This window comes from Gallinula chloropus (genome assembly GCF_964237585.1).
Source record: "Gallinula chloropus genome assembly, chromosome: 13".
NCBI lineage: Eukaryota > Metazoa > Chordata > Aves > Gruiformes > Rallidae > Gallinula > Gallinula chloropus.
Window position 1 is genome coordinate 13,469,941 of NC_140098.1, and position 21,658 is coordinate 13,491,598.

General features: G+C 58.3%; 3 protein-coding genes across 4 annotated transcripts; 1 reads left to right on the top strand and 2 right to left on the bottom strand.

The window, feature by feature from the left end:
* Nucleotides 1–15: 15 nt before the first annotated feature.
* On the top strand, nucleotides 16–4,700 carry LOC311196489 (uromodulin-like; the record flags this gene model as incomplete). Its single annotated transcript, XM_084270061.1, has 8 exons — nucleotides 16–25; nucleotides 306–473; nucleotides 1,107–1,312; nucleotides 1,894–2,054; nucleotides 2,330–2,575; nucleotides 3,220–3,379; nucleotides 3,821–3,965; nucleotides 4,597–4,700. 8 exons carry the CDS (start codon nucleotides 16–18, stop codon nucleotides 4,698–4,700), a joined length of 1,200 nt encoding a protein of 399 aa, XP_084126187.1.
* A 734-nt stretch (nucleotides 4,701–5,434) lies between these two features.
* ADGRG3 (adhesion G protein-coupled receptor G3) lies at nucleotides 5,435–11,041 on the bottom strand (the record flags this gene model as incomplete). The annotated part of the gene is made up of 13 exons (XM_084270356.1): nucleotides 5,435–5,970; nucleotides 6,418–6,704; nucleotides 7,148–7,241; nucleotides 7,763–8,046; nucleotides 8,194–8,306; nucleotides 8,781–8,881; nucleotides 8,966–9,005; nucleotides 9,089–9,211; nucleotides 9,296–9,436; nucleotides 9,996–10,104; nucleotides 10,193–10,349; nucleotides 10,438–10,464; nucleotides 10,960–11,041. The coding sequence occupies 13 exons, from the start codon at nucleotides 11,039–11,041 to the stop codon at nucleotides 5,855–5,857; spliced, it is 1,674 nt and encodes a 557-aa protein (XP_084126482.1). The 3' UTR covers nucleotides 5,435–5,854.
* A 1,204-nt stretch (nucleotides 11,042–12,245) lies between these two features.
* On the bottom strand, nucleotides 12,246–20,762 carry ADGRG1 (adhesion G protein-coupled receptor G1). 2 transcript variants are annotated; one of them, XM_084269872.1, is made up of 13 exons: nucleotides 20,679–20,762; nucleotides 19,734–20,159; nucleotides 19,221–19,344; nucleotides 18,990–19,137; nucleotides 18,786–18,905; nucleotides 18,433–18,549; nucleotides 17,863–17,908; nucleotides 16,349–16,449; nucleotides 16,151–16,266; nucleotides 15,344–15,618; nucleotides 14,651–14,762; nucleotides 14,154–14,422; nucleotides 12,246–12,900 (listed from the first exon to the last, which is right to left on the bottom strand). In XM_084269872.1, the coding sequence occupies exons 1-13, from the start codon at nucleotides 20,716–20,718 to the stop codon at nucleotides 12,779–12,781; spliced, it is 2,016 nt and encodes a 671-aa protein (XP_084125998.1). In that variant the 5' UTR covers nucleotides 20,719–20,762; the 3' UTR covers nucleotides 12,246–12,778. The 2 variants fall into 2 exon arrangements, with proteins under 2 accessions (XP_084125998.1, XP_084125997.1); XM_084269871.1 differs by having other exon boundaries at nucleotides 18,786–19,137.
* Between the last annotated feature and the right edge of the window lie 896 nt (nucleotides 20,763–21,658).

The following is a 21,658-nucleotide window of genomic DNA, read 5'->3' on the forward strand; positions in this document are numbered from 1 at the left end:
ATATAACCCATGGAGATGGGCACAGGTGCCGGGATGTGTCACCACTCTCCTTGCTGGCTGTTGGCAAGGTCCATAGCTCCAATCCAGATTACAGCTGTGCTGAGGAGGTCTCCCAGGCTCTCAGTCACATCCTCCCAGGCAAGCTGAGGTGGCAGGTTCTTCCTTAGATGTGCCTGCACTGGCTCTAAGCGAGGATTTCAGCCTCTGGGAACTTGGTGCTGCGGGGCAGGTTTACTCACATGTCTCTCACAGGGGAGATGATACTCTTGCTGCATCTCAGGCTCCTCACCTTTCCTTTGCTGCAGGTGAGCTGGCCAGTCCACCTGGCCTGAGGCAAGGGATTGCCATCCGTCTCCAGAGGAGCCTGGACACCTGCCTGCCAAACCCATGCCAGCACCAGGGGCACTGCCAGGTGATGGAGGACGGACCATTCTGCACCTGCAAACCGGGCTTCACAGGGGCATTCTGCCAAGGTAGGGCTGGCAGTGCTGGTGAGCCCTCCCCAGTCTGTCCACAGGCACCAGAGGGAAGGGTGATGGGCACAGCATGCTGATGTTTCCACTGCGGGCTCTAGGAGCAGCTCCTGGGTTCAGATGCTTTCACCCTGCACCACCACCACATCCTGACTACGCGCTGGTACAAGACCAGGTCGCAGCCCACTTCCTTCCTCCCCAAAAGCCTGGATTCCTGTGAGAAGTTAATCTTAGGCTGTCAAGCTGTGCCGTGATGCAGCTGTGCAGGGCACATCTTGCAGTCCCAACACAACCACAAACACTCCAGCACTGCTGCAGTGAAGGCTCCTGGCACCCTTGGCAGACTGTAGTGATTCACAGACAGCCCTTGGGGACAGGGAACAGACCCACAGCATCTGCCTTTGATGTCTCTGGCTTAAGGACTGTGTCTGTTCAGACTTGTGGTGACCGTGGACAGGTTTTAGGTAACAGACCTACATTAACTTCTGGGCACTCACAAGAGTTTGCCTTTTGCCTCCAACAAGGCTGGGATGAGGGTCTGTTGAGCTCAGTGTGACTGTGCCATCCCATAGCTCACCTAGGGCTCCTTCAGGCTTCTTCCTTATTGCTATTGCAGATGGCTTTTTCCCCCAGATGTGGTACTGAAGTTGGCCTGCGAGGAAGAGCACATGAAGATGATGGTGAGGAAGGAGGTGTTCGAACTCTTGAAAATTCCCCAGGAGCTTGTCCACTTGAAGAACCAGGCATGCAAGGTCTTAGAAATGGAAGAAGAGGGGGAGCTGTTTTTTGCAGCCATTCTCACGGGTGCAAACCACACTGCCTGTGGATCAGTAATTCAGGTGAGTATCCAGCAGAGCCTCCCTGCGTAGCTGTGAAGCCATGGGAGGAACAGAGGTGGCAAGTGGGGACTGCAAGGAGAAGCCCTGGAGGTTTTTCCTTATATATCTGTGTGCTGTAAAGTTCTCCTTCCCCTTGGAAGGCTGCCCTGGGGGCTGTCAGAAAGCTCTTCTGCTTCCACCATACCCTTGCTGGCAGCACATCTTGTCTTATTCAGCAGAGCATGGAAGTCTCACTGTGCTCTTTACTAGCTGATAACAGCCCTTGGGTTTCTGGCAGCATCTTCTGAGCTCTGCAGCCCCAGCTACAGCCCCTTGGTCCCTCATGCAATTCCTAGGTCAGGGAGGGCTCAGAGGAAGGGGTGCTCCAGCCCTGCATTGCACAGAAGGGCCCTCAGCTTGGTCACTGTCCTGATTCCTGCCTACACTGGGAATGGTTGACAGTATCCCCTGGGCTTGGCACTCGAGCCAGTGTCCAGGAGGCCTGGAGCAACTGAGCTGAGTTGTACTGTCTGAACTGGGGCTTGGAGCTCTGTGTCTGGACTTAGACATGGTCTGGAGACTTGGTTTCTGTATCATTCCAGAAAAACAGCTCCCATGTGTCGTATTCCAATGCCATTGAGTCGGAGCAGGGGGCAGCTGGGGCTGTGATCTCCCGGAGCTTTCAGCTGGAGGTGCATTTCTCCTGCATCTACACCTACGAGCAGGTGGTGAACCTGCCCTTTGCGCTCACTGCTGTGGACAAGTGAGTGGTTCCTCTTCACCTTGCTGCTGATGTGGTTTCTGTGAGCTTGTAGAAAAACAGATGCCTTCAGTGAGGGGATCTGCAAAGGCCCCAGGAAGCTCTCAGAGGCCCCTGGGGAGGTGCAGGTTAGCACCCCCTGGGTTGCCTTTCTCATGGCCCTCAGTGGCCTGCTGGTCAGCAGAAACCCTGGAGCTCCTGGGCTCTGTCCACACAGGGCACGGAGGTACCAGCCAGGAGCCAGCTCAGGGCTTGCAAGCTCTCCTCCTCTCCCCCAGGCTGGTGCAGTTCACAGTCAGAGAAGGACACTTCAACGTCAGCATGAGACTCTACAAGACACCCTCCTACCTCCAGCCCTATCACCCACCGACCGCAGCCATCCCCATCACGGACACGCTCTATGTCCTGCTGAAGATAGAAGGACAGCACCAACTCAAGTACTTCCTGCTGAGCATCCAGGACTGCTGGGCCACACCAACTGCTGATCCCTACCAGGACATACGGCACAAGCTCATTGAGAAGGGGTGAGTGAAGAGTCCCTGGTGATTCTGGCCTCCTTGCACCCTGAGCACAAGCATGTCTCTTTGCTGGGTGCTGAGGATGGGCTGCTGTGAGGGAGTGATGAGCAGTGGCACCGTCATATGTGGAACCTTGTGGTGGACACCATTGCTGAATGGATGGGACAGCCCCATGGATGAGCCCTGTGACTACACTGAACTGATCCCCCTCTCCTGACCCTGCTCTGCTGCCAGCGGTGCTGCCTTTCCTCTAGCATTGCTCCTGGACAGCTGGGGAGGCAAAGGGGAGGGGGGAGACCCTGCTGGGATGTGCACAGAGGTATTTGTGGAAGAGTCAGAGTAGGCTGTAGCCAAGCTAAAGGCAGTAATGGGTATCTGAGAAGTGGGAGCCACGGCCAGGCTCACTCCACCCCTGCTGAGCAGCTGTGGCCCCACAGCACAAAGCACAAACCAGCTCCTGGGCTGATGGCAGCTCCTCCCTGAGCTGGGCACAACACAGGGTGCCATGGAAAGGCATCACTGGCACTGAGACAGAACCAGTCCTGTTCAGCCAAGCCTGGGGGCTGCACTCAGCCCCTACACACACTGGTGTCCCAGGCTGGGACTCTCCTTGTCATTTGCCACCTGCTGACTCAGCCCTCATGTTCCAGGTGTCCCCACGACAAGACAGTGGCATACCTGAACGCTGTTGGAGAGAGTGCTACAGCCAAGTTCAGCTTCCAGATGTTTCGGTTCGTGCATCACCCCGAGGTGTTCCTGCACTGCCGCGTTCGGCTCTGTCTCCCCCACAGCCCGGAGCCCTGTGCCACGGTAAGCTCCCCCAGCCACCCGCACCGTGCCCTGGCTGGGCAGGGGACCCTCCCTTCCCTTGAGCTGTTGTTTGGAGAAGGGGCTCTGCTCTGGTTTTGGGTGCACAGTAAACACCTCCCAGCAGCAGGAGCTCACCCTAGCGCCCTGAACTCAAAGTATCAGAGCTTGAACCCGTCAGAGACCTCCTTTCCCTCTTCCCTCTCCCTGTTGGGTATTGGCAGAAGGAGAGGTCCATGCTAAGCCGAGGTGCTGGGGCCGAGGTCCAAGGACTGTGCTAGGAACCAGCTCCTCTCATGCTCTGGGGTTGTGACTGCTGCAGGGCTGCAGCCACAGCTGTGCCTCTGCTGGAGCAGACACCAGGACAGCTCTCATCCCCCCAGAGCAGGGTTCTCCCCCAGCCTGTGGTGCCACCACCCATCCTTCCCTTGCCTTTGTTGACAGCAATGCCCCAGGCACTGGAGGAGCAAGCGGGCGCTGGCAGATGACTACAACAAGATTGTCTCCTATGGACCCATCCATCTGATGGCAGCTCCTTCCTTGGGAGCAGAGACCCACCGTTCCAGAGCTGACCAGCAGGACCTAAGGGGTACGTACGTCCCTCTGAGCAGGGCAGGAGTAGCTCACAGACCCTCCCAACTTTCTGGGGAATAGCAGGTTATTAAAAAGGTCTGCTAAAATCCCTGCCTGGCACAGAAGAAGTACAGAGTCAAGTGTCGTGGCCATGCAGGGTGCACTCCAGCAGCCAAACCAGCACAGAGAGGTTAGCTCTGTGTAAGCAGCTCCGTACCAGGCCTGGCTCTGGCTGAGATGGGGAGCTGGGTGGGAAGGGAGCAGAAAGCAGCACCCCAGGCGAGGGAGGTTTTCACACTGGACCTCCCCATCAACCCAGCCAGGCAGGCTCCTTGTAAGCCTGGGGATCCAGAGAGGTCCAGGACCAGGGCTGGGGACAATCCCACCTGTGGCACGGCTCAGACCTGGCATGTATGCTGTGCTAAACAGAGCCCTGGGGCAGTGGGTGTGGGTGGAGGCCCCAGGTGAGGCCAGCTGGGGTGACCCAGTCCTGTTAGCACCCCAAAGCACCTCCAGCTCTGGGAGCTCTTACCCTTCACAGGAGATAACCTCCCCTAAGCCTGCCCCCAGCCAGGAGATGCTGTGCCAGGGCTCAGTGCTGGCTTGGAAGACCCACATCTGTAACCAACCTTTCTCCTCCTCAGCAGGACCCAGCCCCTGGCTCCCAGGAGGCCTCATCCTGCTCTGTGTGCTTGGTGTGCTTGCTGTGGCTGCTGCAGCAGCTGTCAGCGCGAGGCGGCGCGTGGCCTAGAGGGTGGCTGTGTCCAAATAAACTCAACAGGAGCAGAGAGGCTCTTGTCTGTGTCATCACAGGGGCATTTTGGGAGGGTGTGATGGTTGGATGCAAGCCGTGCTTGAAGGGTGAGTCACATCGGAGTGTTTCTGCTCCCTGGGACCTTCTCATCCCCTCCTGGCCCACACACCCTCCCCTCAAAACATACCCAAGGCCGGGAGGTTCCTTCCTCCCACCTTCCTCCTCCCCAGTGTCACCCTGGTGCTGGGGAGATGGAGGTACCTGCACTGGACACTTGCCCCCCAAAGCTGGGTCCTGCAAGCAGCACAGAGGTGGCATGAGCAGAGCAGGGTTGCTCTGGGCACACATGTGTGCACACACACCTCCCCACACCGAGCTCGTCCTCAGCCCCAGTGGATCCCTCCAGCATTCACAACTCCCCAGCAGGAGTGTTGCCCCTCAATAATCCCTAATATAAAGCGAATCACTAATGAATCTGTAACCCCCCAGGGTAGCTCCCCAGCATCCCGGCATCCAGCCAGGATTCAATGCTGAGACAGGGGAAGGGGAAGATGAGGGTTTGCCCTGTGTGTGGCCAAAGGGCAGCGGCCGTGCAGGAATCCTCACGGGTGTTTGGCAGGAGGGGTGGCCAGCAGGTCCCTGCCTGAGGAGCTCAGCCCCAGGTTGGAGAGGACACCTTGCAAAGAACCTCATAGGATTTCCCTTTTTTTGTTTTTTTTTTTTTTAATGGTTGATGCCCAAACCTGAACCTCCTGGGCAAATCCTCCCACCTCAGAGGGCAGGAAAACCCACTGCTGGACCAGTCCTGCACCAAAGGTGGGGGTGGTTCCATCCTGGCCAAAGGCAGGCAGTTCATGGGCTCCGTCCTCACTCCCACACGATGAGTTTGGGGGCATTTTGGGACCACAGAGAGTCTGCAATCTGGAGGAACTGTGGCAGAAGGGACATCTCCAGAGCTCCTTGCCCAAAGCAGACCCTGAGGAAGGAAAGGGATGAAGTGAAGAGTCCTGCTAAGGTGGATCGTGCCCACTGAAGGGTAAACTGAGGCGTGGTAAGCTGAGCCTTCATCCATGGGGAAGCTGCGTCTGTTGGGATCAAAGCTTGCTCTCAGCAGGTGCACATGCAGGCAGGGAGGGCAGTCCAGCCATCAGCTAGTCCTGGGACGCTGTGGTGGATTTGTCGTGTCTGATGATGTGGGACAGAGAGTTGGTGGCCTCCTTCGCCTTTGGGTAGTAAAGCACGACCAGCCAGATGAATATGAAGATTCCTCAGGGAAAGAAAGGCAGACACACTCAGTGACAGCAGGGGATGATGGGAAGCATCCTGCCAGGATGCTGCCAGCACTCCCCTACGGCTTCCAGGGGGTTTCCCCAGCTCATTCCTGCTCCTGCAGGAGGGTCTCCCCATGCCCCAGCTGAGCCATTTGGCTGGGACATGCCCAGCATGGGTAACGTCCTTGTTCCTCTTCTAAGGAGTGGCTTCCTTGGAGGAAAACCACCCCCAGTGGAGTGGACACAGTTGGGAGCCATGGCCAGCTCCACGCCAGTGCCTGGGACCCTGTACTTGTCATGCCCTGCCAAAGGGAAAGGCATGACAGTGCTGGGAAGAGGACGGTGCCTAGGGACCCTTGGTCAACCCCACTGCCAGGCTGGCTCCTGCTTCCTCCATCTTCCCTACCTGAGCCCAGTTTGCCCAGCTCAGAGCCAGCCCTCACCTTGGAGAGAGTTTAGGACGGTGAAGAGGTAGAGTACGGGTGCAGAGGAGGTGCTGTAGGTGAGGAATGCCAGTGCCCAGGTGGTTCCCAGGAGGCAGAAGAGCCCCAGTGTCACCAGGACCACCTTCCAGGCCTTGCGACCTTCACTCATCACCCCCGTGCCCTGCAGGCAGCAGCTCTTGTGGATCACCACCCCAAAAACAGCCATGTTGAAGAGGAAGATGAGGATGAAGTAGCCGCAGTTGGTGATATAGTGGACCAGGAAATATTTGGAAGTGATCCAGCACCTGAAAGAGAGACAACCACAGTGCCTCCAGCAGCTCTGCTAGTTCCAGCAGCACCCATGGAAGCCTCCCCAGGCGATCATTTTTGGGGGTGCAGGGACACCCTTGTGCTGCTGGGGGGAGTGGGGACCAACAGTGCAGATCTGCTGTGCTTGTGTTGCTCAGCTGGGAGGGAGCCTGGGGAAGCTCTGTGTGCACCCCAGATGTTCCTCCACGGCCTGGAGGCTGGCAGGCATGATGGAGGTGGCTTGGCACACGAGCTGCTAGTGGTGGTGTTTACCACACTGTAGCTGTGATGTTGTAATTGCAATTAGGGAAGCAGAAGCATGACAGAAAGCTGAGCAGGATGGGTGCAACCCCCCCTGTTGCTGTGCTCCCAGCAAGACCATGCTACTCTTTCCCATGCCAAAGGGCCAGCTAAGCCCTGGGGATGGTGGTGTACGCACAGGTGGGCTATGACCTGGTGGTCCACTGTCTGGATGGTGTATTCTCCATAGCTGCCGATGAGTCCTGCCACCCCCACCACAAGAACAGGGAAGCCTGGAAAAACAAGGGAGACAGGTGGAGGAGGCCAGAAAGGCAAGCAGCAGGCAAGGTGGTTGGCTTGGGGGGGTCTCTGCATGCCCCTGGATGTGCTGACCTCAGAGAAGATGGGGCTTAGTTACAGACTTGCTGAGCTTGCCCAAGTGGTAGGGGCATGGCAGTTGCTGCCATGTAGGAGAGGGAAGGACAGCACTGGGTGGTGGAGCTCGAGGTGTCCCCTAACCTCTCTGCAGCATCATCTGCTCTGGTGCCCTCCAGGTGCCATGGGGGGGGGCTGGCAACAGGGTAGCAAAGACCCCAGGGTACGGCACCTGCTCGATGAACGTGGGGCTGGTCCCCAGCAGGATGGAGGACACCTGAATTTGCTGCGCTGAGCCCATATAAGACACACCCTGGTCCATCTGAAGAGCTGCAGGGCTCGCTCACTGTCTGCCCATCACTGCACCGCCCTGTTCCCCCTCTGGTTATAACCCACTGCCCCACACCCCCCATCAGTTGTCCAGGCTGGTGGTGCTTACCCCAGCCAACCAGGCACAGCTTTGCCAGGTAGTGGTGGATGTAGATACCGAGGACCTTGACGAAGAGGAGGTAGAGGTGACAGCCCTCCAGCACCATCCAGGTGAAGCAGCAGAGCAGGCAGTAGTGGGTGAGTCCCCCCAGGACCTTGCAGGCCCCCAGCTGGGTCCCAGCAGAGAGCTCACTGTTGAGCAGGAAAGCCAGGTTGAGGAGGAACAAGCTGGCCATGAGGTTCATATGCAGTCCCACGTTGATGCGTAGGGTCTCCTCGGACCTGAACCTGTACCTGAGCATCCAGAGGGAGCAGAAAGAGCAGGTGCCACAGCTGAGCTGAGCCCCAGGCCATACCCCAGCTGTCTGTGCAGAGGCACTGTCACTGCCCCACAGCTCTCCCAGCCTGATGACTCCCTGGGGAGCTGCTGGCACGTCCTACCGTAAGAAGATGCAGAAGGCGATGGTAAAGATGGAGAAAGCCATGGCCACCCCACAGCCAGCAGTGGCAACAGCTATCAGGGTTCTTGCCGTGGATCTGTCCAAAGCTGGGCTCTGCCAAACACACACATGCTGGGTTACACAGGCCCCAGACCAGCCTCAAAAACCTGGCTGCAGCTACCAGAGCCATAGGGCTGATAACCCTGGTGGGCTGCTGCAGGGGCCCCGTGCAAGCCCCCAGGCTGTCCCTCTGGAAGGGCTTTGGGGAGAGCGGGGTGATGGTGGCTTAGAGGAGATGCTCCCTAGGTTGGGATGAGGGATGAGTGAAGGTTTTGATGGACCACTGTGAGAACCCCCCTGGGTGGAGATTGGACCTCAAGCCTTGCTGCTCCAGAGCCTTCACTAGGCAGGGGGGGGTGTTTCTACACCGTAGCACCTCCACAGTGGTGCTGCTGCCTCCTGAGCTGAGCTGGGCTCAAGTTTGCCAGGGGACAACTACAAGTGACTGGCAACACCCAAGGGGCCAGCATGGCAAGGCAGGCAGCACAGCTGGGGTACAGGCAGGGATGGCAGGGAGGGGATTGTCACCAGGAGGAGGGTGAAGAAGGTGAGATGGTTGCAGAGGCAGACTGTCCTCTTGTCCCCAAGCTGTGTGACACATCCACTGCTGTTCCAGCCTCCTGTCTGCCCTGCGATAGGCACAGGGGGACAGCCATGAGCACGGGGCAGAGCACCCAGGCACGGCCTGCGCTCAGCCCTGCTGAGGACCATACCTTTGCTGAGATCCCAGAAGACACATTGGGGGGTGACACCCTGTGAGGGGGAAGAGCAGCATCAGCCAGTGCCACAGTGAGGGCCACCGGAGGGGAGGTGGAGGGAGGGCACGGCTGCCTTACGCTGGGCAGCTGCTTGTGTGCGAAGCTGAGCTGCACAGGGTCCCGCAGCCCGGAGATGCTCCTCTCTCCCACTGTGATGCCCACCACAGTGTTGTCCAGGACCTGCCCCGTCTGGTTGACCTCCTGCATGGGGGAAATGCTGCCTGAGCCAAGCTGGCAGATAGGAAGCGCCGGTGGCCAGAGGGATGAGGCAATGCCAGCTCATACCTCGAACATGCCGAGCTGATGGATGTTGAGGACTGTCACCACCACACGCGCTGTCCATTGCCCCAGGGACTGGAATATCTCCCTGGGGAGCTGGATTTTGCCTGCATCCTCCTTATCCATCATGTTCAGCATGCTGGGGCCCTGTGTCAGAGAACAGTGGTGGGGGTGGGGGGTGGGTTGCTTGCTGGCAGCATCACGTCTCTGCTCTGGACCCTTCAGTCTTGCTCCAGGCACAAATTCTGCCCTGCCCAGGTGGGTTTTGCTCAGCAAAATCAGCAGGAGCCCCAAGATCAACAGGCAGAACCTCATCCCCAGTACCCAGCAGTGAAGGGGCAGAGCTGTGAGCAGCTCTCAGTAGAGCTTCAGCCACCATATGGTGGTCCCCTGGGACATCCAGAGAGTGGGAGAGCCTGTGGGTGGACAGGAGGCACAAGTTCCCACAGCTTCTTCCTCTTTCTCTCCCTCCCCAACCACCCTGCCTGCTGCTGGGATGGCTCCTCAGAGAGGGCTCTTCCCTCCCAAGCACCTTTCCGTAGGACTCCTTGCCAACTGATGCTAAAGTTGACGTGGGTCCATGATGCTACTGTGGAGCAGGGTGGGGGATGAGCACAAGGTGGCACACGAAGCCCTGGCACAGGGGCTGAGGAGGGTGCTTAGAAGGCATGGGGCTTTCCCAGCAGGGCAGAGGGGCCCATCTCACCTCCTTGGGTAAAAAGGTGATGCGGACATCCTGAGTGATGGCCCTGCTGACGTTCAGGAGCAGCACCTTCAGCCTGGTGTTCGGCACTGTCATCTCCGACTGTATCGTGCTGTGGGGCGGGAGGGCTGTGGGACTGGGGGGCACGGGGGCGGGGGGCTTAGCCCCTCAGCCCTGCCATGGCCACCCCTGCCCACTACCTGAGCCAGCGCTCCCGCAGGCAGGTGCAAGCCAGGCTGATGGAGTGCCGCAGCTCGGGGCACTGCCGGGGCAAGTCGAGACTGAGGGGCACAGCATCTTCCTCCCCCTGCTCCACTGAAATGCAGCACCGGTAGTTCCCATCACCCCGGTCCCGGTCTGGGGATAAGGGGAGCAGGGTGACTCCTGGGCACTGTGGTACTGGGCAGGCACCAGAGCCAAGGGCAGGGACAGAGGGACCACTCACCAGCACAGTTCTGTCCCCTCACAGCATCTGGAAGAAAAGCATGTGGGGAAATGGGGGGAAAACCCAAAAATGTAGGGTCAGTCCTCCCCCTGTCCGGAGAGGGGTGGGGGGCAGGAATGCCTGGCAGTTCCCAGGTTAGGCAGGAGCAGCCCTGCAGTCGCAGAGGCTTCAGAAAGCGATGGGGCAGCCACGGGGCTAGTGAAGACAAAGCCACCGTGCCTGCACTGTCACAGCCACCTGCAGCCCCCCAGGGGTGGCTTGTGGAGGGGACCCCACGCCGCTGCTCAGGGCTTTTCAACAGCCCCCAGCAGCGAAGCCTTCCTCTGTGCTCACCCCACCCCTGTGCTCACCCCCCCAGCCTCTGTGCATCCTGGGGGAATGTTCCCTTCCGATCGGGCCACGCTGTGGGGTGAAACCCTGCCACGGTTTTTGGGTCAACAATTTCACATGGCAAGACCTAACCCGAAGCCCAGACCAACCCCTGTGCCAGGGGATCCCACATCCCCCTCACCCACCACTCACCAGGCAGCACCAGGAGCAGCAGGACGGTGCCCAGGAGCAGCTTCATGGTGCTTTGTGGGGTCTCCTGGCTGCCCCTGGCCATCCCACGGTGCTCTGCTCCCCTCGTCCCGCTGGCTCTGTTCCTCCCTGGGCTCCCTGGGGGCTTGTGACTGCTCCTGAGGCAAGAGCAGTGTCCTCATTTCCCTTCTGCGAACGTCTCACGCCTTCCTGTGGGTTAGCAAGTGACCTCCTGGCCCAGCTCACAGCAACAGCCATAACCGTCAGCGCTGCGTCGTTTCCCCCTGGCTGCTTCCCCCTGCTGACTCAGGGCTTTGTCCTTTCCCCTTCAACTCCCCACTCTGGCCAGTGGCATGCACCAGCACCCCTCTCCTGAAGCAGGTGTGCTGCCAGGCACTGCCATGAGCCAGCGGGGACAAGGCATCCTTTTCCTGGGCAAGGTCCCCCTGCCATGACCTGGAGTTGGGAGTATCACCTGGGAAGGGAACTGGTGGGATGGGAATCACAGTGCTTGGAAGCAGCAGAGCCAGGAAAGTTGGAGCCACCCAGGGAGGCAGATTCCCGTCCTGCGACATCTCCTACTTCAGATTCCCATCCTTCACTGCCTGTCCCCTCCCCCTTCACTGGGCAGCAACAGTCACAGAATCCCAGAATCCCAGGCTGGTGGGGTTGTCAGGGACCTCTGGAGATCATCCAGTCCCACCCCCCCAGAGCAGGGTCCCTCGAGCAGGCTGCACAGCACAGTGTCCAGGATCACAGGGTTGGAATGCCTCCAGAGCTGGAGACTCCCCAGCCTCTCTGGGCAGCCTGGCCCAGGGCTCTGCCACCCTCCCAGGGAAGAAGTTCCTCCTCAAGTTCAGGTGGAACTCCCTCTAGTCCAGTTGGTGCTCATGGCCCCTTGTCCTGTCCCTGGGCACCACTGATCACAGACTGACCCATCCTCCTGAGCCCACCCCTCAAGGACTTATCAGCACTGAGAAGATCCCCCTCGGTCTTCTCTTCTCCAGGCTAAACAGTCCCAAGCCCCTCAGCCTCTCTGCATCAGAGAGATGTTCCAGCCCCCTCAGCATCCCTGGAGACAACAGCAGCTTCTCAATCCACAGCATCTCCCTCCACCACCCGACTCCTACAGCGCCGGTGCTCTGCCAGCAGCACCGTTACCAGTCCCACCTGAGCAGGGTCCCAGCCAGGTCCTGTCCCAGGACAACCCCAGCTGAGGGATGGATCCCATCGGAGAGCCCACAAACACGCCCAGCAGAGAGACACTGGTGAGCTGCACTCTAAGCAGGAACAACTTTAATGGGCACCAGCGTGGCACCCGGGCACACTCGCTGAGCTTCTACACCATCCAAAAATAGACATTCAACAAAATAACAAAAATAGATCGTTTCAGCTGCTAGAGGGTGTTTCGGGGGCAGGGTTAGTCTGTCTTCACTGGGGAAGGACCCTCCGGGTGACCCACCAGCAAGGGCTGAAGATGGGGCCTTTCCCACCCATCATTCCTTGATTCAGGGCACGGGAGGTGGTTGGAGGCACTGGAGAGCCTGTCCCCGCCCCTTCCACTTCCTGCCGCCCAGCTGAGCATCCTTCCTTCCTGCCCCAAGGATGCCAAGCCAAGGGATGTGCTGCTGCCTGGCAGGACGGGAGGGGATGGAAAAACCAGGGAGGGGGCTGGCAGAGGTGAAGGGCGAGGGGCAGCTGTCCCCACAGCAGCTCCCTGGGCGCCGAGCAGCCCTACGAGGTGGGTGCGGTAGCGAAGCGGCTGCCGTCGGTCCTTCCGCGCGGGCAGCCCCGGCACAGCACGGCGCAGCCGGCACAAGGCTCAGCCCAGGTGGCTCTGGCTGCTGTTGGGCTGCAGCTTGACGCTGTCAGAGCTGCTCTGCGAGTCAGGGGACTTTCTTGCCTGCAGCACCATAGTCCAGCACCAGAGGAAGATGAGGAAACCTGAGAGAGGAGAGAGAAGGTGAGGGAGGGGTGAACCCCCAGAACTCTGGGCTGCTGGGGGTTGGCAGGGACCTCTGGGGATCACCCCGTCCAACCCCTGCCAGAGCAAGGTCACCCAGAGCAGGTCCCAGGACAGTGTCCAAGCAGGTTTGGGATCTCCCCAGAGAAGGAGACTCCCCAAGCTCTGGGCAGCCTGGCCCAGCGCTCGGGCACCACAAAGCAAAAGAGATTTTCCTGTATTGGGATGGACCTTCCCATGCTCCAGTTTATGCCCATTGTCCCTTGTCCTGTTGCTGGGCACTACTGAGAAGAGTCTGGCCCTGTCCCTTCGACAACCCACTTTAGACACTGATAAGCACTGATCAGATGCCCTCTCAGTCTTCTCCAGGCCAAGCAGCTCCGTCTCTCTCAGCCTTCCCTCACACCAGAGACATTCCAGTCCCTCACCATCCTCACACCCTGACTGGACTCTCCCCAGCAGCTCCCTGTCTGTCCTGGACCGGGGAGCCCAGCACTGGACACCCAACTCTGGCTGTGGCCTCAACAGGGCACAGCAGAGGGGGAGAACAGAACCTCCCTGGACCTGCTGGCCACGCTCTTCCCAACACCCCCAGGTTCCATCAGCCTCTTGGCCACGAGGACACAGTATTGGGCATGGAGAGCCTGTTGTCATCAGGTCCTCCTCCACAGCACTGCCCCCCCGCAGGTCACCCCAAACTGTGCCAGTGCTGGGGGCTGTTCCTCCGTGGGTGCAGACACACTACACTCGCCCTTGCTGAACTTAATCTGGTTCTCCTCTGCCTGTCAATACCTGTCCAACTCTCCGGTCTGTCCAGGTCTCACTGAAGGGCAATATAGCCTTCTGGTGTGTCAGCCACTCCTCCCAGTTTGGTATCGTCAGCAAACTGGCTCTGGGTATACTCTGTCCCCTTGTCCAGGTCACTGATGAGCAAGACCAGACCCAGTACTGACCCCTGGGGCACACCACTAGCTACAGGCCTCCAACTGGACTGTGCCACTGATCACAACTCCACAGGCTCTGTCCTTCAGCCAGTTCTCAACCCACCTCACCACCCACCCAGCCAAGCCAGGCTGCCTAAGCTTGCCCACAACCCCCTGCTGAGGTCTAACAGCAGCCAAGAGTGAGCCAGCCAGCCTGCCAGGGATGGCTCCTCTTGTACCCCATCACCACCCCACTAAGACTCCATGACAGCCCCAGTACCCTGCAGAGGAGCCTGGCATCCCAGACTTGCCTTGGAGGGAGTTGATGATGGTGAAGGCGTAGAGGGTGACAAGGCGGAAGACACCAGAGGAGAAGGAGAAGAAGACCAGCACCCAGGGGATGCCCAGCAGGATGCTCAGCCCTAAGAGGGCTATGACATGCTTGAGTTTGTGGCCTTTCTTGTTCTGCCGAAGGATCTCCTGGACCATGGCTCCCAGCATGACTGAATTGAAGAGGAACACCAGGCTGAAGAATCCCAGGTTCACAATATTATGGATTAGGGGGCTTGTGATCCAGCAGCTGGAGGGGGGAGAAAGGGCAGAGGGTTAGTCTGTGTAGTCCCATGGGGACACGAGGTTAACTAAACCCAGTTTAGTTAAACAGCGAAGGGGATCCCCTCCCACACACCCCCTGTACCCCAGAAAGCTACAGGTAAGCTAAGGAAGGCCTGTAGGACACGGTGAAGGTTTAGCCAGTTGACTTAGTATCTAAGACCAGGGACAAGGCAACCCATTTCCCATGACTTACATGGTTGCGTTGGTGAATTTGCCACCAACAGATTCAATGACAGGAATGGAGAAGGGGCCATAGTTTGTCCAGCTAGCCAGGAAGATCAGCATCACACAGAGGAAGGGGAGTCCTGGGTGTCAAGAACAGAGAGAAGTGGATGCTCTAGTCCCCGGCCCTCAGACCTTCAGGAAGGACTTATCTCCCCTTTCTCCCTGTACTGAGTACAAACCAACATCCTCCCTCCCAAGGGCAAACTGAGGGTGGAGCATGTAACAAGGACACCTGGTGTAAGCCCTGGCCCAAGGAGCAAGCCACACTGCACTGAGCCCAGCCAGAGACTTCCCAGAGCTGTGGAATCCTAAGCAATAAAAGATCATGAGATGTGTGGCTGCTTCTTGCCTCAAGCCCAGCTCTCTGTGCTGTACTGGATGTCTCTTTTAGAGAGGATCCCATTACTATTTGAAGAGCCCAAGCAGTGGTTCCCACATGTCCCCCTTGCTGTGTGACCTACCAGGGTGACCCACCAGCTCCCAACCACCAAGTCTCCTTCTCCATTGAGTGTCTCAACAAAGCGACCCCTCTGCTCTAAGGCATCATCTGCTCCCCCACAGCTATGTCTACGCACTATAGATGGTGGGAAAGACCTAGCCAAGTACCCACCCAGCCCTGTTGCCCATGCCCTCAGGGTGCCTCTGCCTCCCCCATGCTCACCCCAGCCCACCAGGCAGAGCTTGAGGAGGAAGCGGTCATGGTACGCGTTGAAGACCTCGATCACAAGCCGGTAGAGGTTGTAGCCCTCGATTGCCATCCAAGTGAGGCAGCTCAGGAGGCAGAAGTGCAGGAACAGCCCCCCAGCTCTGCAGACTGCTTCATTGCTGCTGGAAGCCAACTGCTCAGAGATGAGGAAGGTGACGTCCAGGAGGAAGATGGCACCCAGCAGGTTCATGTGAATGTGCATGCTTGTGATCTGATCTCGCTGCTTGCTCCTGGAGAAGTGAGAGGGAGAAGACCTCACCACTGGGCCTGGCCAGCATCCTTGGTGTCTCACAACACAGCTCTGGCTGGGGAAACTCACCCCAGCCAGAAGAGCCAGGAGACCCTCTGGAGGTGTGAGGGGCTGGGAGCCTAACCTCACAGGTGGGACCACCTGTTGCACGTGCAAGTTCAGGTCTCTGCGGCTGACCCTGTATTTCAGGTCTAGGCCATGGGGGTTGGGGAGAGACAACAATTCAACTCAGAGTCACCCATGTAGGATCAGTGACACGACTCAGGAGAAGACATTCATGTTCTTCATCAGGCCCCAAAATCACTAAAAACAGCTAATGTTTTCAAGCACCCTAGGGACAATCTGACCAGGGTGGGTCTCTGGAGAGAACAACTCTGCTTTCCTCATGCATGGCTCCTTCCTTGTGCTTCTAGCTAGGTCACAACTGCACCAGGACAGCTGTCACCCACACAGGTATACTGGCAATGGACAGGATGCAGACAGAGAGCATGGGGTCACCTGTCAGACCATACCTGAAGTAGAGGAAGAAGATGGTGCAAATGGATGCCAGAGCTGAGATCATGCAGCCAATGTAGGTTATGATACTCAGGTAATCCTTGTGTACATGGCTGATCTCTGGGGAGGAGACCTGAGGAGATGGAGGAACGAGACACGGTGAGAAAGAACAGCTACAGGAATGATGGAGAGTGCTGTGGGAAGGCACAACCCACCATGAGCACAGCAAAGTAGGTGAGGTGGTTGCATCTGCAGTCTGTCTGGCTGGCCCCTGTCACTGTGGTACAGCCATAGGTGTCCCAGCTCCCTGCCCCAGCTGTGTAAAGAAAGGAAGAGCGTCAGGTGAGCAGCAGGAACATCTGCTTCAGGTCTGTGGGTCTCTAGGGCACGGTGTGCAAGGCAGCTCGGAGGACAAGAGTGGGTGTTGTGGGCTTGCGCGGTGGGGGTCTGGCACAGGAGGGGGCTGCAGGGGCGGCTGCTGCAAGAAGCAGCCAGAAGCTCTCTGCAGCCCCACAGAGCAAACACCAGCCGGCTCAAGGCTGGAGTCGCTGCTGACCAAGACCGAGCCCATCAGGGATGGTCACAGCACCTCTGGGAGTCACAGTGAGGGGGAAAAACCCGCCAGCAGCTGCTTTGTGCCCCAGAGAAGGGAGTGAGAAGGTGTGAGGAGCTGTACAGGCACCAAGGACAGGGAAGGGGGGGAGGAGGCGCCCCAGGTGCTGGAGGGAAAGATGCCCCTGAGCCCCTGGAGAAACCCATGGTGGAGCGGGTGTCCCCCACAGCCCATGGAAAAGGCCCAGACCCCACCTGCAGCCCATGGAGAGGCCCCACACCAGAGCAGATTTGCTGGGGGGGCTTGTGGCCATGTGCGGGACCAGGCTGGAGCAGTCTGGGCCTGAGAGACTGAGAGACATTGTGACTGCTGACTGCACCCATAGCAGTGACCCACACTGGGGCAGCTGGGGAAGAGCTGAAGCCCTGTGGGAAAGGACTCATGCTGGAGAAGTTCCTGGAGGACTGTCTGCTGTGGGTGGGACCCCACAGTGCAGCAGGGGCAGGGGGTGAGGAATGAATCCCCCCCAGCAAAGGGGGAGAACATCTCATGAAGAACTGACCCAAATCCCCATTCCCCCCTTCCCTTCCCCCCTGTGCCACAATGTGGGGAGAAGGGAGCAAAATCCTGCCTGAAGTGCAGTCTGCTGAGAAGGGGGGTGGGAGGAAGGTGCTTTAAGCTCTGGCCACACTTCTCATCCCCCAACTCTGGTGTCCCTGGGGGTGCAGGGCAAAGCCATCAATTGGAGAGTTTTCCTTCCTTTAGTCTGTGCTGAGTCTGTTCTGCCCATGACGCTCATTACAGGATGATCTCTCCCTGGCCTGAGCTCCACTCCTCAGCCTCTCAATACTTATTTCCTCCCCTGTAAAGCTGAAAAGGGAGTCATAAAGGGACTATGGCGGGTGTCTGGCCTCCAGCCAGGGCCACACCACCACAGTGGAGACGCTAGTTTGTCCCATGCCAAGCACAGGCATGCAGCTAGCACCCTCACCATCAGGGCCCACCCCTAGGGGAAAGCTCCTACATTAGCTATGGAGCAAAATACTTGAGATCAATGCCACGGCCAAGTTTTATGGAGCTGGAGCAAGGAATGGAGCTGGAGCATGACTTTTACCCTACCAGCAGGCTGTAGTACCCTGCCAAAGGAGCAAAGGCAGCAAGGCCAGGAGCACTCACCAGTGGTGTCCTCCTGCCAGAAGACGCACAGTGGGGTCACGTTCCTCTGCAAAGAGAAAACCACAGGCCCTGGTCAGGATCTGCAGCTGGGGGTCTGTTGCCCAGCTGGCAGATTTGATAGTGGAGAGGATGGGGCAGGAGGTGAGATGGTCTCAGGAGACAAATCACCCCATACCACAGGAGTGGGCTCCAGGCGGAGACCACTCTCTTGGCAGCTTGTGGAACAGATACTTCCCCCCAGGTCCCCTTTTTCAAACAAGGGGTTCAGCTTTGAGCAGGCACCTGACAAGGCCATGAATGAGCCACAGGACTCTTAACTCCAAGTGTCCCCCAGCCCTGGAGACTGTGCTGGAGGCAATATCTGCAGAGCAACGTCTCCTAGAGAGGAGCAGGCACTGCCACCACCAGCACACGTGGTGCAGCTACAATCATCATGCACACCCTGCACCAGCAGGCCAAGGGCACAGACCTGCTGGACTGTGAGCACTCTCTAAGTGAGCAGGGCCGGAGCACTCCTCACCCCCCTCTTCCTGGTGGGAACAGGTTTGATGAGGCTGTTTCCTCACCTACCGGCAACTGGCTGTGGAAGAAAGTGAGGACCACTGGTTCAGAGAGGTTGGCCACTACCCTGTCCACCAAGGAGATGCCGACCACCTTGTCGCCCAGGACATGGCTGCTGTTTTCATCCTGTTGAGGAAGAGGAGTATGAGGCAGCGTGAGAAGGAAAAGCTGCTGGGTGTGAAGCGGGTGAGAGGCCCCAAGAAGGAGGCCCTGTGCCTCTTTCCCCTCCTAGCTTCTAGCTCATCTTTGATGCATGTTCTTTGAGCAAGCATCAGCACCCTGGTCTGGGCATCATCCCTCCTGCCCTGTACCACCCCCGAGCCCCCAGCACAGCAGGGACACCCATGTGCGTGGGGTGTTACCTGGAACATGGTCTGGCTGTTGATATCCATGAGGAGCACCCTGTGCTCCACCACCTCCTTTGCCATCACAAACAGGCTGCTTGGCAGGTCCACCGTGAACCCATGGACCTCTCCACCCTCCTGTAAGGAGAGACTTGTCAGAAGGGAGGCTGGGAGAGGATGCTGGTGGGCCAAGACCACCAGGACCAGCTGCCCAGTACGCACCTCTCTTTGGGAAGAAAAGGCCAGGTGCTGAGGAGCCTGAGTAGGCTGCACCCTTAGGACAGTTGCATGCACCGTGGCCTTCCCAAATGTCTGGTTCTGGCCTTCAAATTCCACCTTAGCCAGTGTCTTCTCCAGCTCCCCCAGTTTGCTGTGGGGGAAGGGGCACGGTGAGCGGGAGGCAGTGGGCATGGCATTAGCAATAGTGGGAACAGCACGAGCAGGGAAACTCACAGCCGGAGCGTCTGCTGGTCCCTGGCTGCTGCAACTGGTACTAGGGGCTGGGCGATGAGGCTGTCCAGGGTGGTGAGCTCCTCTTCTACATCCTTCTCCCAGATGGGCATGTTGTCAGGAAAGGCTGGGTGGGCACAGGAGAGGAGATGCTGTGAAACACGTGGGCAGAGCCAGCTTCCCCCCGCCCTGAACCAATTAAGCACAGCACTGGTAGGAGCAGAAAGCAGAGAGCTTCAAGGTGACCCCAACCCCAGGGAGCTGATGGAGACCCCAACCGAGAGGGCTTCTCCTGCCACCCCGAGCTTGGTTCCCACCAAGGCCACTGGGGCCAATCTGGCTGAAAACCCCTGTCCCTGGGCTGCCTGGAGCAAACCTACATCCCCTCCCAACACAGTTTAACTGTATCTTCACACGATCACGCTACACCAGGTACTGGGGCACCACCACGGCTCTGCTGATGGCTAGAAGGCGCTGGGGATGAAACAAGCACTTCATTAAAACAAGGGCCTTTACCAGGGAAGAAGTATTGATGGTCACTGGCGAGGGAGGTGTTCTTCCCACCCTTGGAGATGTAGGACACATTGAAGATTAAGGCGCTGGTTCTTCCAGGGCCGTGACTCTCCTTCCCCTGCGTGATGCTGCTGGACGTGTCTGCACCCAGGAGGAAGCTCTGCTTCCCGTACACCAGCTTCAGGGTGCTGTTGGCCTTGAACCAGTAGACACAGAAGCGGTACCTGCCCAAAGCAGAGGGCAAGCTGTACTTGTAGTAAGAGTTCTCCTTGCTTCGTAGAAAAGGCCTTTGTATGATCAGCGCCTGGGCCGTGTTCTTGATGGAGATGTTCTTGGGGTTATGCTCGTAGATGACAGAGCTGTTCTGGGTCTGGTTCCGGTCGCCACAGAAGTGGAACTCCTCATCCTGGCTGCTGCTGGCTCCCATCCCTGCATGGTACAAGCACACAGCAGGTCAGCCAGAGGAGCCACCCCAGCAAACACTGCACCCCCATGACAGCCTCTGCATGTGGCACACCAGGCTCTCTGTCCCACAGGCATCTCAGCCTTGGGAGGTGGCTGCACGATGCTGGCCACCTCCCCACTGTCCCTGTGGCTATGCTGGGAGAGTTTGCTGGGGAGCTGAGGCTCCTGGGGACAGCAGGACTTCTCACCTCTTGATGCCACCCTCTTCCAGATGCCACCACCTACATCAGCAGAAGCCGACAGAGGAGCTCTCCATCCCCAGGAAGGACAGCCAGAGAGCATGTCCTTTCTCTGGGAAGGACTCATCCTGCTCTGAAGACCCCACCAGAGTCAATCAGCCCACGAGATGTTTTGTCTCTGTGGAAGTGGTGGCTGCAAACACCCCTTAGTGCCACCTAACCAATTTTCTGGGGTTGCAAATTACTTCCAGCAGCCCAAACCTGGCCCACCAGCCTAGGGTAGGATGTGACTGGGGCAGCATACCTTGGAGGGGGGAAAGAAGGAGCAGAAGAAAGACCTTCATCCCAGGCAGCTCTCTGCTTTGGCTTGGCCTCTGAGGAGGAAGCAGAGCCTGGAAGGGTACAAAGGAAAGAGGCCACATGAGTATTTGGGACAGCAGGGATATTGCCCACATGACAGGGTCGGGCACACCATCCAGTGCTGCAGCCATGTCCCTAGAGCCACGAGCAGTGGGCATCACGCCTAGCTGTGGCCTGGAAGGATGGGGAGGCTGGAAGGATGGGGAGCCCAGCAGCACAGGGCAGCCAGCAGCTGGGTCCCCAGGCTCTTGGCATGGAGAGGTTCCCCACTACCCCAGCACAGGCATCAACAACCAACAGCTCAGCCTCAGAGGGTACCCCTCTTCTTCCGCTCCCTGCTTCACATCTCGTTTGGGTCTTGGCTTCTTATCACAAGCAAGATGAACAGAAGGAAACTGTGGCTTCCAAATCTGCCAGCCCTAAAATTATTTTCTTGGGTGTGTTCAGCTCCTGCAGAGGAACTGGGGAGCTGGGCAAAACCCTCCAGCCTGGCAGAAATGGGCTCTCCCAGGTTCATCCTGGTGATGCTGCTGCAGCACCCACAGCTGCCCCTCGTGACCAGCCAGGCAACATCCTGTGCACCCCTGTTCCACACCCCTTCATCCTGCACTCTGCTCCACTACCCTTTTTGTTGTTTTTAACCATAGAATCCTAGAATCTCCCAAGTTGGATGGGACCCACAAGGACCATCAAGTCCCACTCCTGGCTCTACACAGGCCCAGCCCAATCAGAGCTGGCACTGAAGGCATCGCTCAGACCCTTCTTGCCCTCAGCCCAGCTCAGGGCTGTGACCCCTTCCCTGGGGAGCCTGTGCCAGTGCCCAACCCCCCTCTCAGCACCGAACCTCTTCATGACACCCAGCCTAAACCTCCCCTGACCCAGCTTCAGGCTGTTCCCTCAGGTTCTGTCCCTGGTCCCCAAAGA